Below are 18,566 nucleotides of genomic sequence, written 5' to 3'. Positions count from 1 at the left end.
ATGGCTGTGTGTGAGGGGGAACTGGCATAGGAGGCTGGAGAGGGGCCAAGGTGTTGCTAGGGCTGAGCTGGAGCAGTGAGCTGGTCTACCAGCAGGGACAGAAGGACTCTTGTAGGGCAGGACTGAGAAGTAAGTCCTTGGATGAAAAACCCCACAAAGAGTACCTTTGTCCCTCAGAAGATGGTGTGGCTCCAAGTCAACTACATCTTCAGGACACTTCTAAGTTGGCCTATTCTGCCTTTTATTAAACCCCAAAGAGGTCCCAAGAGGGAGCCCTCCAGCTAGGGTGGATCTAGGAAGCTTGGATGAAGACAGACATCTCTTCCCCTCTGCTGGGATTGTGGTGGGTCTTCTGCTTCCCTCAGCCTTTTCAGAGTGGATGGGGAAGAACTGGGATTCCCATTTTAGTTGCTGGAAGGCTACTGCGGGAGGTGGTAGACTCTGTGTCCTGGATTTCAGCTGGCTTCTCCCTTGACAGATCCCCCACGCGTGGTGAGCCTGGAGGAGCCTGAGCTGCGCCTGGAGCACTGCATTGAGTTTGTGGTGCGTGGCAACCCCCCACCAACGCTGCACTGGCTGCACAATGGACAGCCTCTGCGGGAGTCCAAGATCATCCATGTGGAATACTACCAGGAGGGAGAGATTTCTGAGGGCTGCCTGCTCTTCAACAAGCCCACCCACTACAACAATGGCAACTATACCCTCATTGCCAAAAACCCACTGGGCACAGCCAACCAGACCATCAATGGCCACTTCCTCAAGGAGCCCTTTCCAGGTGAGGGCAGCGTAGCTGGCTCGGAGGTGTATGGATTCTTTCTACAAGCTTGGGAGGTGGAGCATGGTAGCTTGAGAGGAGAAGCAGCATCAGTACTCATACTGTTATCATGGGCAACAAAACACACACTGGAACATGTGCAACTACCAGCTGCATCTGGTGTAAACAAGGATAGAGTCTCCATTTTCCAATAGCAGTCATGGTAAAAACCAAGACTTCTTAGAAATAACAGTTGTGCATGTTAGGACATACTGTATGATAGTAGAGAAAGCAGAGACAGTAATGGTAGAGAATTCTGACCCAGCCCTTTACTTGTGGGGAGACTCTGGGCCTGATAGTTTGCTTTTCTAAGCATCAATTTCCTCTTCTATGAAATAGTCATGATTACACTGCTCCTGTGACTTTTAAACGAGGTATATAAAGCACATCACAGGGTTTGACACATGATGATTGTTCCGTGATTTCCCATTGCAAAGGACTTGAGAGTGTGTCCAGTTTAACCCTCCATTTAATGGATGAATGACCTGATCCTCATTCTACTTGCTGATCTGTGGTAAGGTTTGACTTGAATCTAGGCCCCCAGGTCTGTGACTTCATTCCTCTCTTGTTCCATGGTGAGCTACTGTGGGTCATACCTGATGCCCTCAGCTTATGATAGTGCTAATGTCAAGTGGACCAGGAAAAATTATTGAAATTACTGAAGAACTTTGCTTGATTTGATTTTGGGAGTTGATTCTGTCTTTCTCTGTCTGGGCTAAGATGCTTTAAATATCTTCCTGAAGTTGGAGGAGAAAAAAACACCAAAAGAGTTTAGTGAAAGTGATTGTAGCATCTTTTTGTGGGTTCCGCAAATGAAAAGTTTTGCCCATAAAGCCATGTGTCTTTGCTGAGCTTGGTGCTTCAATTTGGGAAGTGACTAGGAGATCTTTGGTCTTCAATCCCTAGGAATCAGGAGTTCTAATGGGATACAGTGTAAAAACTGATAAGACACATACACACATGCACGTGCATGCTCACACATGTGCACAAAGGGAAGAGGCAGAAAGAGCTAGCAGTATGCAGCATCTGTTTTTATGAAGTCAACTTCACAGTCTACAAATTATCAGGGTGTGGCAGCTCCAGGAGGCTTTATTTATGTCAGTGCGAGGGAACTCGTACTAGAGGCCCTGAGAGTGAAGTCAGAGAAATGTGGCTGCATGAAGCTAAATTCTTGCCATTGAGGTCCCAGGGATGATGGAGCCGTCTTTTCTGAGACAGTTGAGAATGTGCAGATGTTTGAGGCCCTGGAAATCCCATGTGGTCTTAAACTTCCATCATCTCCAGTATGCTCAGTAAAAGCCCCCATGACACTTCCCCTCCTGGGTCACACTGGGCTCTCTTTCAGCAGGTAGATGAGTCCTGGCTTGCGCTGTAGAAGCAGAGGCTTTTGGAGCAGAGATATTTCGCTCTTATGGTCTACAAGGGCAGGCTAGGTCTTGTTGGCATAAAAGACTGAAACTTTGCCCTGCTTGTGGCCTGATTAGAGAATAAATTATGTTTTTAAAGAGGAAAGTCTATATATTGCTGAGGGAAAGTCTCGATTGGTGAGGAAATGAAGCACCCTGAAGCAATGCTTCTGTTTCCAAAGAGAAGCTTCTGGGGCCCAGGGAGGGGGGAACCCTAGAATGCTCAGGAGGGAGGAGAAGACACTCTGGCTCCTTCTGCCAGGGGTATCCTGAGAGGTGTGGGGTAGCAGCAGCAGTTGGATGATGTGGTGGACACAGCTTCTCCATTCTCTCCTTTATCTCAGGAGAAAGCAATTCTTTGCATCCTCTCAGCCCTCAGAGCTATCTCAGAGATACCTCCTCTGCCCCCACAAGATGCAGCAGCCCCTTCTGTTAGTCTCTGGAGATGCTTGTCACCATAGTCAGTTATCAGTGCTCCTCAGGCCGGTGGTTCTCAAAAGTGACCTTTGGTCCATGGACCAGCCCCATCTGCATCACCTGAGAATGTGTTGAAACTTAAGTTCTCAAGCGCCACTCACATTTAATGAATCAGATTCCAGGGTGGGGTCTAGCAGCTATGTTTTAACAAGCCCCCAGCTGACTCCAGTACTCCCTCCTTTGCAATCTACTACCGTGGAATTGAGTGGGAATCTGGCCCCAGGAGGATGGAGGGAGGATAGAGTCACAGAGAAACTCAAAGAGAAAGCAGCTCACCTGAGGTCATTTCCTCAGACCCATCTCCATCCTGCTAGGGCCACCCTGTGGGAAGGTTTGCTTGTTTTATGAGTCTAGGTTAAAGGAATCAATGGGTGATGAAAAGGCAGTGACAGGGAAAAGATGGGCCAGTCAGGCCAAGTGACAAGATGCTTAAACGCTCAGGAGAGTCAATTATTTGGGGGTGCAGGCAGAGATGAGTCATAACCCTCTAAACCGAACTCACCCCAGCTAAGCCTAGATGCAAAGCTGGTCTGTGATTCTTGCTCTTCTCTTTTGATGTGAGAATGTGGAGACATCATGATTATCACGTGTGTTTCTCTTTTGCTTCCAGGCAGCTAAGCATGGAGGCTAAGAGCAGGCACTCTGAAATCAGACAGACTTAGGTGCAGATCCCATCTGTGGCCCCTCCCAGATAGCCCTCCCATCTGGTGGCCTGGGCTCCTGGCATGGGGCTTAGTGCAAGGTCAGTACTAGATGAAGGACAATCACTTCTCTGTGCCTCTATTTCTGTATCCATGAAATGGGAATGATAATATCTCCCATCTAAGTTACCATGAGGCTTAAAGGAAGTTATGCCTGCCAAGTGCTTAGCAGTGCATCTGGACAGAGAAAAGGCTTACTAGCTGTGGGCCATTGTTAAGATTCTTAAGATGTAGAGCTGAGATGAATTCAAGAGTTCTAGAACCAGTAGTCATTCTCTGGTCAACCTAGTAAGTTCTAACAGATAATCTTAAGGTAGTCTAGGCTAGTGGTCATGGAACCACATTGCCAGGGCTCTAACTGTCACTGAATCACTTGTCAGCTCTATGATGTCAGGCAAATTGCTTCACCTTCCTGCTTTTACCTTAAAGGTTGTGGTGAAGATTAATTTACAGAAGGGGACTTCTTGAAGAGTTATGGTCTGGGACTGTAGGAGAAATGTGTATTCCCTTCATGGCACAGCCCCAGTTCATGTTCAGATTGTTCCTTGGTGTGCTGGACAAGCGCTCCTCCCAGCCTACTGGTGCAGTCAGAGGTGAGGACCAGTCCTAGGTACCATCCTCTTCCAGGCTGAATGCCTGAACCCTCCCACAGGTTAGAGAGGAGTCAGGATGGCTCCTTCTTCCAAAGCTTATGTGCTTTCTGGATGTATAAATGCTTCCAGCCTCTGGCAAAGGCCTTAAACATTCATAGGCTGATTTGGAGATAACAGGGTTCACAGACTTGACCAAAACGTTTGGCTAATGTGAGAATGTTCTCTAATAAATGGGAGCCTTATGAGACATATGCAAATCAATGTAAACTGCGAATCGATCTGGCACCTCTCTTCTCTCAGGCTCTGAAACCCAGGCTAGAGTTTCCACTTCCTCCATCGTCCCCCTGCCCCAGTCAGGCTTCTGGTCACCTGCTGTTGAGAAGAGGGTGTTGGCACGAAGGGTATGCCCAGGAATGTGAAGACAGCTCTGTGGCTGTCCCCCAAAACAATACAGAATAGACAACAAACAAGCAACTGAACTGCATGTACCATAAGTAAGACTTTCTTTGAAGGACTCCTTCACAGAAAGTATCCGATTCCCCACAGGTGGTTAGAGAATATTTGCTGGTTCATACTTAATAGAGCTAAGACTGTGAGGGCCTGCAATGAGTGAATGAATGGGTGAATGAATGAATGAATACACTTTTACTTTTCAGGGCATGGTGGGCTGAGGCAGGAGGCTGTGTAGTATTGATATAGTGCATTCCAAAGGGAACAGCAGCATCAGTGTCTCCTGAAAAATTGTTAGAAATGCAAAATCTTGATACCCACCCCAGGTCTACTGAATTAGAAACTCTAAGGTGAGGACTAGTAATCTGTATTTCTTTTTAATTTTTAAAGATTTGTAACTTTTCATTTTGAAATAGTTTGGAATTCATATTTTAAAAAAGTTACAAAATCATACAAGGCACTTCCTTCCACCCTTTGTCCAGCTTCCCCAGATGTTAACATCTTACCTAACCACGATGCAATGATTGAAACCAGGATGTTAACATTGGTCCATCACTATTATCTAGTGTACAGATGTGAATTACATTTCATCAATTGTCCCATTGATGCTTTTTCCTTGCCTAGGATCCAATTCAGAATTACACACTGCATTGAGTTCCTGTGTCATCTCACTCATCTCACTCTCTTTAAATCTGGGACAGTTCCCTAGTTTTTGTCTTTCATGATCTTGGAACTTCCAAGAATACTAGTTTTTTTGTAGACTCTCTTTCCATTTGGAATTTTCTGATTTTTTTCTTAATGATTAATTTCTAGCTATGCATTTTTGGCAGGAACTCTGCAGAAGTGATGCTCTGCCCTCTCAGTGCATCGTTTCAGGGCGCGTGATGTTGATAGGTTTTGGTACTGGAGGTGTTGACTTTATTACTTGGTCAAGGTGGTGTCTGCCAGGTTTCTCTGCTGCAAACAGATGATTTTCTCCTTTGTAAGAAATCAGCATAATATTTTTAAGCTACATAAATAGCTTGTTTCTCGTCCTTCTTTCACACTCTAATTTTAACATTCATTGACGATTCTTGCCTGAAACAATTATTACTGTAGTATTTGTGAAATGGTGATTTTTCTATTTTTGTAATTCCTTCTACATTTAAAAATCAGAATTCTCTTGTAAGGAGGAGCATTTCATTCTTCCACCTTTTGTTTATTGAATTGTTTATTTGTTTCAGTATGCACTCATGGATATTTATTTTGTTCTATGGCTGGTAATTCATGTATTCGTTTGCTAGGAATGCCACAGCAGTGAAATACCATAGATTGGGTGACTTGAACAACAGAAATTTATTTCCGCACCATTCTGGAGGCTGGAAGTCTGAGATAAAGGTGTTGGCAGGGATGGTTTCTCCTGAGGCCTGTCTCCTTGGCTTGTAGATGGCAGTCTTCTCTTTGTGTTGTCATGTGATTTTCCTTCTGTGCACGTGTGTTTACGTTCAAATTTCCTCTTATAAGGACATCAACCATATTTGATTAGGACTCACCCTAATGCCTTATTTTAACTTTAATACATCTTTAAAGACCTTTTCTCCGGATAGTCACATTGTGAAGTACTAGGGGTTACAGTTTCTATATATGGATTTTGGGACGACATAGTCCTAATCCATAACAATCCAGGACTATCATCGTTTTGTTGCTTAAATGATCCTACATTTGGCCATTGAGATCCCCTGTACATTGGCTCCTGTGCCCTGTCTCCAGGCCTCCATTAATCTTTGAGCACTTTCTTACTTTTTAGTATTACAAGCCATTCCAGGCACATGTTGTACTTTCCCTGGTCCAGCCCTGAAATCATCCATTTCTCCAAGGAATCCTCACTCCTTTTATTGGATGTTGGTAGCAATCACCATCTGGGTGCTTCTGTTGTGTGCTAAGGTTTGAGCATTTCTGGTAGAGTGGGCAAGAGCCTGGACTGAGATTTGAATTCAGTTCTAATTTCTTCTTAAATGAGTGACACCCAGTTAGTTACTTAATCTGTATAAGCCTGTTTCCTTATCTTTTAAGTGGGGATAATGCTACCACCTCTTAGAATGGTAATAAGGATTGAGTGATGTGTTACATGAAGCATTTAGCACCGTCCCTGGCTCATAATCAATGTGCAATAAGGATTAGCTTTCATTATTAGGTGAGCTATTTCTAGAGACCAAAGATCAAATAACACATTACCATCTGCAGGACAGGCAGATTCTAGAGGGATTCTCAAGAACTTCTCAATGACCTACTAGAATCAACTCTGCATATTACTTTGAAGAATTTTATTTTGAGATCATACCTGGCATTTTCAAGAATGCCTAGGGGAGCCTACCCTGTAGCCCCATTCCCAGCACTTTGGGTTTTTAAGAAAGCAGAGCTGTGAATGAGACAGAGGGTCTAGTTTTAATTCCCTATCTCATAATGAAACTGGTTTGGTTTCTTGTTCCTAGGTGGGCCACCTCCCTTGAAACCAGGAACTTTATCTCTCATTGCTTCTCCATTTGGAGGACCACCCCCTAAACTGATAGTGTAGCGTGGGGAGACGGGTGATGTGCCATGGATTTTAGTTTGTCAGTTGCCATGGGAACAGGGAATCATGGTGAATGGGAGAGATCATAGCTATTAGGACCATGTAGTGTGTCTGTTCTGGTTTTTATTAAATTTGTTAATTATCTCTTTGTCCTTTTTTTGCAGAGAGCACGGATAACTTTATCTTGTGTAAGTCTGCTTTACCTGTTGCTTTGAAACTGATTTATTCTGATACTATCGGTAACTATTGAATTCAAATAGTCCTCTCTCCTATTCCACATCATCCCTGGCCCATGGCAGCTGAGGGCATCTGAGTGAACTGTGAAAGGGAAATGAAGGGTAGCAATGCTTTTTAGCCAGTTCCAAGCCCACTTTTCTTGGGTAATCACTCTGTGGTTCACTTTCCCCCAGGGAGTTTTCTAATGTCTGATGATGTTGTGGATCTCTTTACCTGGATAAAGAGGGGCTGTGTGAGGATGGACATGGGTTTCATGTGCCTCAATAGATCCCTAGTGATCATCCTAGTTGTTGCAGAGAGAATATGGAACCTATAAACCTGCTAGTGTTTCTCACCTGCTTCAGGAGCCTGAGCATTTGGCCAGGACTCGCCTCATGAGAACTTGACTTACAAGGTTTCCTGATAGGCTCATGTGTCCTCAGAAGGAATTATTGAGGCTCAGTTTATAAGTGATTTGGGGCTAGGGCTAGACAATCCTAAAAGAATTTGGGGTTTTGTTTATGGACTGTGGGGAAACCTGTGTTTATTCCTTTTTCTTTTTTTCCTCCACGGGAGGTGGGAATAACAGCAGCAACTGCTGCCATTTCTGCCCCATGTCTGGCTTGAGATAGTAGATGCTGTTTAGAAACACCCTCGGCTTTTTGGTACTGATGTCAATATCATCTGTGATTTCTTTAGTTGTCTTCAGCCTTAGAGGACTTGTAATCTTGCAGAATATCCCTTCAGAGAATTCTGAATTAGGGCCATTTCTTGTCAAGGAGGTGATTCTAGATGGTGGAGTGAGGGGAAAATTGATACTTGGCTTCCCATCCTGGCCTTGCTGGGTAAAAGTGGTGTTTCCTGGTCAGATGATTCTACTTTTTTAACTTAAGCTGCCCTTGTGTTCTGAAATCAGTGTTAGGGGAATGGATAGTGGGCTGTTTGATGGATCCCCAGGCCTCCTGGATCTCACTGAGGAGTACAGAAGGAAAGAGGGAGGGCACAGGAAAGGCAGGGAGAGGAAAAGGAATGCCTGTGGCAAGGAGTAGCAGAATGTCAGCAACAGCTGCCACCACCAGTAACATTTGCCTAATCCAGACCCTGGCCAGGATCCCAAACCATGTTTCTTTTTTCTGTTCCATAGCTCATGGCCCAAGTTGCCCAGGTTATGTTATTTTCTCTGGGGTGGGGATAGGGAATGGGACTGAATGTCTTTTATTCCTATGGAGCCTGTCCTTGAACTGTAACGCCAGCCAGATGGTTAGATAGGAACCTGGTCTCTGGGCGGGCGGGGGGCAGGGGGGCTGCTGCAAAGCCTGGGGAAGGCAGACTGCAAGAGCCTGGCTTTCAGAGGATGTTCTCCAGGGGGAAGTCTCAAGGGAGCTTGGGAATTGGGCAGAGACTGTGGCTGAGCCTCCCCAGCCAGGAAGCTAACTGTCTTCCTCCTTTTTGTGTTTGGTTTTCAGTTGATGAAGTGAGTCCCACACCTCCTATCACTGTGACCCACAAACCAGAAGAAGACACTTTTGGGGTGAGTCACTTCTTGGTCAAGAGGAGTGTGTTGACTGGCATAGTCATTTTCAGACTTCATTTGTGTTGCTAACTTTTGCAAATATTATCTTACTTGGAACTTTGAAAAAAAAAGTAATGAACTACATTCAGGCAGTTTAAACCTTCCTTGTTGGATGGAAATAGTTCATTGTTTGAGGAAGTCTTTGACGATCTGCTCCAAGCCCTAGGGTTCAGAAAATCCCCAGTCTGTTAGGAGCCCAGCTGGGCCTGATTTGCAGGGGCTGCTAACTGTACAAGTTACCTACAAAAGGCCAAGTTGCTCAGGGCGTCTCCTTGGTGGGTTTTTAAGCGCCCACTCCTACTATTTCAGAGCCTAAGATTACTCTGGGGAGGAGGAGAAAGGATTCTTTTTAGAGTCCAGATCTTTTCGACTTTCCTGGATAAGAACGTTATATAAGGAATTTTAACATGAAGATGCAGAATTCACTTGCTAATTAAAACAAAATTAGAGTCTCTCTAGGCTTGTTTTTGTATCTGTTAGAATGGCCTCAGGTGAGAAGGGGCTCAGAACATTGAATTGTGGAACTTTCTCTAATCAAATTGGGTAATTTATATATTTTTAAATGTTCGTAGCGTCTCATAGATTTCTTCTTCTAAAGACCTTACTCAGTATTGCAGTTCTGAGAAGGCTACAATTACTATGGCAGTAGGACTGTTCTTATCTGGGTACACACATTATTTTCAAGGAAATTGGGTTTTCCATGATTGTTGCTGACTCTCTGTTTCTGGTTCCTCATAGGTATCCATAGCAGTTGGACTTGCTGCTTTTGCCTGTGTCCTGTTGGTGGTTCTCTTCATCATGATCAACAAATATGGTCGACGGTCCAAATTTGGAATGAAGGGTAAGGTGGGAGTTTCATTTTCAAGGGCGTCGTGGGGGTAAACATTACTGCTTTTGATCAAAAGATACTTTTTTAATCTCCCATTGCTCTCTGAGAGAGCCTCCGGTCATGGGGTCTAAGTGGTACTGGTGGAAACTCCTGTTTGCTCCTTGTTCTTGGTAATTATGGATTGAAGGCAGTGTTGGGATCTGTGGGAAACAAACTGTAGATCCACATGGTTTTGCTTTGACTGCTGATAAATATTGCTTAGAAGGGCTTATGCAATGAGGATAATTTGGAAAGGAAGTTGGATTTCCGGGCAAATGAAGAGGGACTTTGGTTTATTTTCATTACGGGTGGGTAAAGGGACTCCTAGTTTGAGGACACGGTTTTCCTCTTGTTTTTGAAGTCATGTTGGGAAGGCATCAGCACAGCAAGATGTAGGGTAGACTCCGGCATTGAAAAGCTGCCCATGCAACGGGATCTCAGCACGTAGCTCTACACAGAGTCCCAGAGTGGATGCCAAGAGCAACATGATTTCTAAATCTGCTGGCTGGCTTCCATGACATACAGTGCTCCACTCCACTGTGGCAGGGTGGGGTGGTGGGATGTGGCTCTTTGCCAAGGCTCGGGTAAGGGGACTGGCATGAAAGGGGTTAACATGGTGAATTAGCATCCACCTGCCTGGTCTCAGAGATGGATGTGACCAAATGGTTCAAGAGAGGCTGGGTACCAGTTCCAAAACAGAAACTTGAATTTCAAGATATACTCCCAGCTGGGGTTTCCATGTTTGGTGATGCTGGGTGGGGGTGGGTAGGGAGGGATGATAAGAGGTTTGACAAGTTATCAGTTTGCTGAGCCAGGACTCAGGTTGGTGTTATCTGGTGAGACTATGGGATGTGTAGAGAGATGAATTTCTGTGGATTCTCTGCATGAGCTTGTGTCTGTGGTTGGGGACCTTGGGGCTCAGGGACTGAAGAAGAGTACATGAATGGCATTCACAGGGATGGTGATCCTCTGAGTTGTATGCAAATATTGGAGTGTTTGCTCATGGAAACGAACTAGTCCGTAGCTTTCGCTATCTTCTCAGAAGCCTCTGTAACTCCTTGAAAATTCAGAACACTGATATATAGGGAAATACCCAGAGAGGATTAGAAGGGTAGAAAACCCTGTAATCCCAGCTACTCAGGAGGCTGAGGTGGGAAGATTGATTGAGCACAGGAGGTCAAGGCTGCAGTGAGCTGTGATCACACCACTGCATTCCAGTCTGGGCAACAAAGCAAGACTCTGTCTCAAAAACAAACAACAAACAAAAAATGGGTACAGGGTGCCCTGTTTCCAGAAGGTTTCTGCCTTTGCACTCTCTGCTCTTGATGAACCTGATCAAGTCACAGCAAAGCAAGCTAGTTTTTCTTAAGTCATCTGAGATATTTTGACCAAGAGAAAGACATGTGCAGGCAAATTATAAAGATGGGATGGAAGTTTGGCTGGAAGCCAGATGACTTAAACAAAATCAGACCACTCTTAGGCACCTAGATTGGAGATGTCTTATCTGCAAACACAACATGCCAAACAGGGCTTTCTAGGTCTAGAAGATGAGATGACCACTGAGTGAGCGCACAGCTTTCAATCTTTGGATAATTCTTGGGCTCCTGGTTTTGAGGACTGGCACTATTATTGCCTGTGCAAAGTTTTCCTACCATGCAGGGAGCTTTTCTAGCTCTTCCTCCTTCCACCTGAAAAAACATCAGGGCCTTGACCAAAGGGAAGAATGGGGCATTATTGCTCTTCCCCCGAGGAGGCGCACCACCAGCTGAGACCCTGCGACATGCTTGGCAGTGCTGTGAGAGCAGATTTTTCCTATTAATTGTCATCCTGTTTCTGGAACAGCGTGTCCCCATGTCGGATGGATTAGGCAGCACCCAGGGTGGTGCCTCCCCTCAGCTGTCCTCAGAGCTTCTCCCAGCCCCTGCTCCCCTCTCCCAGACAGAGCTTCCTTTCTTGGCCCTGGTTGGGTCATGAGAATATGTCCACATAGGTGGAAGTGAAATATCCTCTATTGTAAAGTCAGGCAACTTAAAGAAGTTATACTGGAGTTATAGGCAAGATGAGATGGTGTATCTAAGACTTACCTTGTTTAGAATTAAGCCTGAATCTCTTTCATCTTTATGAAGCCAGATTATGTTTAGGTCTCACTTTAGGATAAATAAGTGCAAACCAAAAATAAAATTCTAAGCCCCTCAACCATCCGAATGCATCCCTCTTCTCAACAAGGGCATCCCAAAGTTAACCTGAAAAACTAGTTCAGACCATGATGGGAAGGGGGGAGCCATACATGCCTCATTAAACCCTCCTTCTTTTTGGAATTACTGATAGAATAGACTTGTTAAGTCTGATGAGAAACATTTGCAATCTATTCTGTCTGATGCCTGCTACCTGGATCATAAAACCTTGGTCTCCATAACCTCTTATTGAACCTTCCTATTGAAAATAACTCTTTCAACCAATTGCCAATCAGAGAATCTTTGAATATGCCTATGACTTGGAAGCCCCTGCTTCCAGTTGTCCTGCCTTTCTGGTCTGAACTAATGTACATCTTACATGTATTGATTGATGCCTTATGTCTCCCTAAACTGTATAAAACCAAGTTGTGGCCCAGGCTCCTTGGGTACATGTTCTCAGGATCTCCTGAGGGCTGTGTCACAGGCCATTGGCCACTCATATTTGGCTCACAATAAATCTCTTCAATTATTTTACCGAGTTTGACTCTTTTCTTTGACATAAGCAAATGCCTCAAGCTGCATTAACCTTTGATCTTTTATTGCCAGTGAGCATCACAGTCTTGGATAAAGAGTGATGACACGGGTACCAGAAGTTCCCCATCTTTGATTTAGGGAAAGCCTTGTCTCTTCACATCCACCCCAGTCTCAGTTTTGAATTTTCAAGTCTGGGTGAGAATCTACGATACCACTTAATTGCTCATTGGCTTCAGCAAAGTTATTTACCTTCTCAGTGCCTCTGTTTCCTCAACTCCAGAATGGTAATAAGACTACCTCCCTCACTGGGTTGCTGTGAGTGTCGAGATCTATGTGTAATTGGCATATAAAAAGGCTCCATGGGAATATTTCTCCCTTCTTTTCTTTATGTATAAATGTTTATAGGTTCCTTTTATTGCCTTCCAAAAAGGGCTCCCATCCAAGACTCAATCATGCCCTCTTTTGTCCTGCACAATATTTAGTAAAATGCCTTTATTATACGCTAATCCCAGTACATTGTCATTTCTTTGCTGATAGACCATATGTCTGTCCTACTTGACCAGGAGCGACCGATGGCAGAAATCACAGATCACTCAGCCTAGTATGCCTGAAAACACCACACAACATTTGACAATTGCTTGTTGAATTTAGAAATGAATGACTTTAATAATAAAAAAAAGTACAGCTTATAAATTAACAATGGGGTAGTTAGAGTTAATTGGGAGATCTGAGATGTCTGGGCAGTGGGAAGTAGAGAGATGATGATAGGGAAAACTCATAAACAATTCCCCCATCCACATCTGAGGGCCAGGTGTGTCGATAGGGAGGGCCTACTAATAGGAGCTTTACTTCCTTCTGAGAAATAAAAAAAATACAGAAAAAGACAAAGATTAATATAACAAACACCCATATTCCCTCCACCTAGAATAAATGACTTACTGTTTTGTCTTATATTTGCATTTACTGCTTTAGTTTTGGAAGATATAAAATATGACTAAAACTAAAACCGCTTTAGTCATCCCCCTGGTCCTATTCCCGTCCCCATCTCCATAGGCAGCCGTTAGCCTAAGTTCAGCATCCTCCAGTTCACTGGCTGAAGCTTCTTTCCCTGTATCTCTGTCTCTATCTCTGTATCTCTCCCCTCATGGCTGTCTCCCAGATAAACTCACACCTCCCAGACTGCCAAATTAGCAACCATCTCTACTACATGAAAGTTGAGTGGCTAAGGCTGGTAAACAGTTCGTTTTCATACTTCTACCTATATGTATTTGTACAGATATATGAATATGTCTCTGTATATCCATATGTAGACACACAGACATGCATATATATCAATACACTTACAAAATGCATTATTCTGTGCGTGTTTTAATTTATATTCATGCTTATACTCTGAGTAACTTGCATCTTGCTTTATTTCCTTGTCATATGTTGGAGATCTCTCTCTGTTGGTACGTGTAGGAATTCCAATGGGTGCCCATTTTATGGGAGATGAATATATTAACCAGATCTCATAGAAACAAATCAAACATGCTTTGTCTCAGAGCCCTCCAACTGCCATGTTGTTGATCAAAATTTTGGCTTGGGGAGGGGGTCACCTTGGGACATAAGCTCATCTTCTTTTGGAATCACAAAGGTTTTAAGATGGTGCTAAGTGTACAGTGGGGGTTTCTTTTTGCTATTGATGAAGTCTAATGCTTCAGAGTGGCAGGGGTGATTTGTGAAGTATTTGGCATGTCCTGGGCACTGCCCTATCAGCCAGCTCTCCTGCCGGAGCAGGGCCCTGGAGGTCCCCACTGTGCTGGGCATTAACTCTTTGATTGTCAGATCATGGGGTGGCCAGGGTGGTTGGGAGGTGGGTACTTGTGGGGTTCAGGGCATGGGATATTTACCGCAGCTACAGAAACATATAAAAATATTTCAGCATTTTAACAACTAACTAGAGTGTACCCTTGCATCCTGGGCCTGGAAGTGAGATGGTTCAGAATTTAGGCCAAATTCATTCTCATAAAATATTGTTAAATTAGGCATTAAAAGATCATGACAGTGATCTGGCTGGGCTCTCCTGTATCCGTATTTCCAGGTGAAGAAACCGAGGCCCAGACAAGGAAGTGACTTGCTTTGGTTTGGCTGAGTTTTAGCTCCAACCACTTTCCACAGCAACACAAATGCCCTAACTCCTTTGCCTTGGCTGCCACACTGTCCACATCCATAGTGCACCATCATCATTTCACGTGGTCATTAGAACAATAACCAGGCAATAGGTGTTAGTGTGTCTGAACAATAATAAAATGTGCCCTGTAGTTTTCATATAAGATGAGCATCAAAATTATTTAATAGAAAATATAAGGTGAGCATCATAATTATTTAATAGAAAAAGAAGCAAGTGTGTGGATCTTTTGCAGCCAGTAAAAAAATATATACATTATTTGGCCTCTTTTCCTCTTGACCACCTCATAAGTATCTTTAAATACTTCTAGATCAGAGATGCTGTGAGAATTACTTCATACTTCTTGGCTTCCTCTTACTCCCATGGAGAAAACAGAATAATGGTTTATCAGAGCTGAAACAGACCTTAGGCTTATTAGGCTAATGTGCCCATTTTACAGCTAAGGAAACTGAGACCCAGAGAGATGCAGTGATGTGCCAGAGCACACAGCTAGCGAGAGCCTCCAGGCCCTGCTTTTCCACATACTTGACTTGTGCAGAGAACCTGGGAGGGTCAGGGAAGTGAAGCTGGATTATGAATACATCAGCTCAATCCCTCCAAGGCTCTGATTAATTAGCTTTGAATGCTGTCCCACTTAAATGGGGCTTTCGAAAATTCTCTTATTAATCCACTTTTTCCAACCTGAGGCACTCCTGTCCTTAGGGAAAGATAGGAGCTGATGGAGGAGTAGGCTACAAGAACTTCCTTCATTTATTTTCAGGCATGCTAGAGACTGCCCGCGTGGCAGGGCAGCGGAAGTGGGAAGGCCGGGAAGGAAGGGCATCAAGAACTGCTGCTTGGGCTTCTGGCAATGCCTTAAGTGCCTCATCAGCAACCACTTGCCTTTCTTCCTAATGGCTGGATGTGTGCTGGTGCCTCTGATGGGCCTGCGGATGAGCACTTGCAGGACTGTTCCATTGTAAATTAGCGTTAGTTAATAGGTACTTAAAGTAAAGTGGTTGCCTATTTGATTATGATTGGGGGTTATTAACATTTTTTTCCATAAACAGATGGTAACTGTCCTCTGAGTGGATTGTAGAATCCTGCCAGAGTCTTGATTTGGAGGGACTGGCTCCTGCCAGAAGATCTCAGGGGCTGCTGCCACATTGAATGATCTTGTTATCCTTCTGGTTTCACTGCTTGGTTAAGGGAATGATTAGAGTTGGGAAGGAGTCATTTCTGCCTTCTCTCCTAACCTTGGGGCATTGGACTGAGAAGAGTTTCTTCCAGGTGGAGGGAGGTAGGAGTGGGAGGGATCTAGGACTCCTGAGGTTTGATGCTGTAGGTTGGCATTTCTTTCTCAGCTGGGACAGTGTCCCTGTGTCTTAGCCATGTGTGCAGAGCAGGGGAATTGGTGCTGGAAGTGTGGTGTGAGATAGGAGATATCTGAGATGACTGAAAGGGGACTTGGACCATGGATGAAAGCACTATTGGTATTGTTGAGTAAAATAGTTTCCTTCGCCCTGCACAATACACTTATTTGATTACATTTAGCAGGCGGTCGGAAACAAAGAGCAGTGCAAGGCAGACATGAAACTGAGTAAAGGAATTGGGTTTCCTGGCTTCCCAAGATATGTCCATTCTTTCTTCCTTCTTGTTTTCTTCCTTCTTGACTTTTTCTATTTCCTCCTCTGAATTGACATGTGCAAGGGAGGAGGGTACCTTTGGCCCTTGCCATGATCCTGTACTTGGGATTCCTGGTGTAAGATGACTCTTTGAACATAATGTTGAGAGTGGTTTCTGGCTTCTTTCCTGTGTTGTGATCCCAGGGTCCTCGTATTCTCCTAACAAATGTTTGCATGCCCTCCCTCTCTTTTCTGACGTTTGACAGACCTTCCAACCACCCCCCTCCCTCACAAATGCCTAGTATTTGACCAATTCTAAATTAAAGAGGTTAGGTTTGTAGCAGATCCACAGGCAGGAGACAAATTTATAGAAGCCAGCGGTCTTCTGCTTCTCCTTCTCTGCTTTGAACTTCATTGAGAGGCTCTGACTGCAGTCAGAGCCTCACCCCACTTGATGACTGAGTTCTAGAATGTGATGCATGGAGCTTTGAGAAGGCTGTAAAGCCATGTGTGTTTTTCTGGCATGCTTTTGCTGCCCTGTCCTTTGTGGGAGCTTTGCAGGGGTGCAGTGAATCATCATAGAAGTCCCTACACAGTCACCATTGGTCGTGTGGAGGCAGAACTTGCTCTGAAGACTCCAGGGAACCAACTGTTCCCTTGCATCGACTCTCCTATTCAAAGGGAATTCCCTTGAAATAGAGGCTGATGCAAAATATTTTTCCTCTGTGGCTACCTGCTAGCTGGCTCTTCTTGGCAGGCCTCTCTATCCTGTTCAGCAGGGCCAAGGATGACCACTATGCTTGGCTCTATAGCCAAAGTGATGGCATCTCAGATTCATTTAGTTTTGGCAGCAGAACACAGTGCTTACTAACTTGTGTTGTTGCAGCTGGCTCCCACAGGGTTAACAGCCCCACGATACCTTACCCAGTTTAGAAGTTCTTCACCTCTTGTCCCTTGCTACTCATGTGACAGGTGAGATCACATGCCTCAAGCCCTACTGTGGATGTCACCAGGCTTTCCTAAAAGTACTGGTTGTCACAGTAATTTTACACCTTAGGAAACTATAACAGAAGATGAGTTAGTAAATGAGATTTTAAAAGCTAAGAATAAAAGTAAATTCAAACTGATTTTTGACTCTTAAAAAGTCACAAACTTTAGTAATTTATTTTTCATCAAAAATCATGGTGACATACTTCCTCACTGATCCAATTATCCTACGGTATCACAGTACAGGATGGAAAACCAAGAGGAGCTGGGGTTGCCAGCTTTGACTTTCTAGCATCTTTCTTTGCTCCAAATGTTTTTTACCCCCTGCAAAGTCAGGTTGTGGAAACTGCTCCAACAGACCCTCTCCTCTCTTCTCGTGGCACATTCTTTCTCTCTCTGCATATTCTTCTCTGGGTCTTGGAAGCTTTCACTTGCGCAGAAGAGGCATGATGATAGGCTTTGGCTAATGAGAAGCTGTCATGTGGCTGCAGTACCCAAGACCTGTGTTTATGCAGCTCATTCTCCTGTGAACTCTGCAGAGGGCTTTAGGATGGCGAAAGAGCAGCCCTGGAAACCAAAGACAGCAAAACAGAGAGATCAAAACAACTGCTAACCGGAAAACACGTTTTTGGACTAGGGGAGAAAAACCACATGCTGAAAACATCAGACACCAAGCCAACGGCTGCAAATCCCCAGCCCCAGCCACCCACTGCCCTTTGTGCTGTGGTTCCTCACGGAGGATGAGCTGGGCAGGGGAGTAGAGAGGAGTGCACTGCAGGTGGAGGAATAGCATCCTTCAGCCAGCTGTGCTTCCAGCAAGCAGGTGTGTCTGCCACCTGTTCCAGGCCTGGAGCTTCTAGGGAAGGAAGCAGAAGCCTGAGGTTGGTCTATCTCTGGCCCTTGCACTCAGAAGGGTTAATAACACTCCCTGTTTCTCTTCCTCAATACCGCAGCATACTTAGAGAGGAACCAACCAAGTTACTCTGGTGCCTGCCTCTTTATTCTTTTCTCTTGGATCAACTCTGTTACCACAAGCCAGAGGGGAACATGCTGCTGGCTTCCTCCCTAACGGGATCGGCTACCTAATTTGTGTGGCCCAGTGAAAAATGTTCAAAAAAGATTAGAATTTCCAGACAGCTACAGCACAGCATTAAATCCCAAGCTAAGGTTCTTTTGAGCATGGAGCCAGGTCACAGGTCCACGAAGCCAGCTCTGCTTCCTGAATACAAATCCATCATGGCTTAAGATCCTAGCTCCTTTGTCTATCCTGAATGGTGATGAAACAGGTATTTCTGTACTTCCTTTTAGAGAGAAGCTGGGATTTGGGCTAAAGGCAAGAATATCAGTTGGTTTTTCACTTCTAATCATACTAGGGGAAGAGAGTGACAGGCATCAAACATTCATTGAGTACCTACTGTGTGCCAGACATCTAATATATCTTCAAATAT

At 44.5% G+C, this 18,566-nt stretch overlaps 1 protein-coding gene across 6 annotated transcripts in view; it reads left to right on the top strand.

Moving 5' to 3' along the window:
• Positions 1–18,566, top strand: part of NTRK3 (neurotrophic receptor tyrosine kinase 3) — a 382,386-nt gene that overhangs the window by 121,515 nt on the left and 242,305 nt on the right. For 5 of the 6 annotated variants that reach the window (XM_030814966.1, XM_030814962.1, XM_030814961.1 and 2 more), the window contains 4 exons: positions 479–775; positions 7,157–7,180; positions 8,675–8,739; positions 9,520–9,622. In XM_030814966.1, coding sequence (XP_030670826.1) covers positions 479–775; positions 7,157–7,180; positions 8,675–8,739; positions 9,520–9,622 — 489 coding nt within the window. The remainder of the gene's footprint in view (positions 1–478; positions 776–7,156; positions 7,181–8,674; positions 8,740–9,519; positions 9,623–18,566) is intronic. The other variant, XM_030814963.1, reaches the window with a different exon arrangement.

The sequence above is a fragment of the Nomascus leucogenys genome, chromosome 6 (assembly GCF_006542625.1).
Source record: "Nomascus leucogenys isolate Asia chromosome 6, Asia_NLE_v1, whole genome shotgun sequence".
Classification (NCBI taxonomy): domain Eukaryota; kingdom Metazoa; phylum Chordata; class Mammalia; order Primates; family Hylobatidae; genus Nomascus; species Nomascus leucogenys.
The sequence above is the reverse complement of the archived record's forward strand: the minus strand, read 5'-3'. Positions and strand labels throughout refer to the sequence as shown.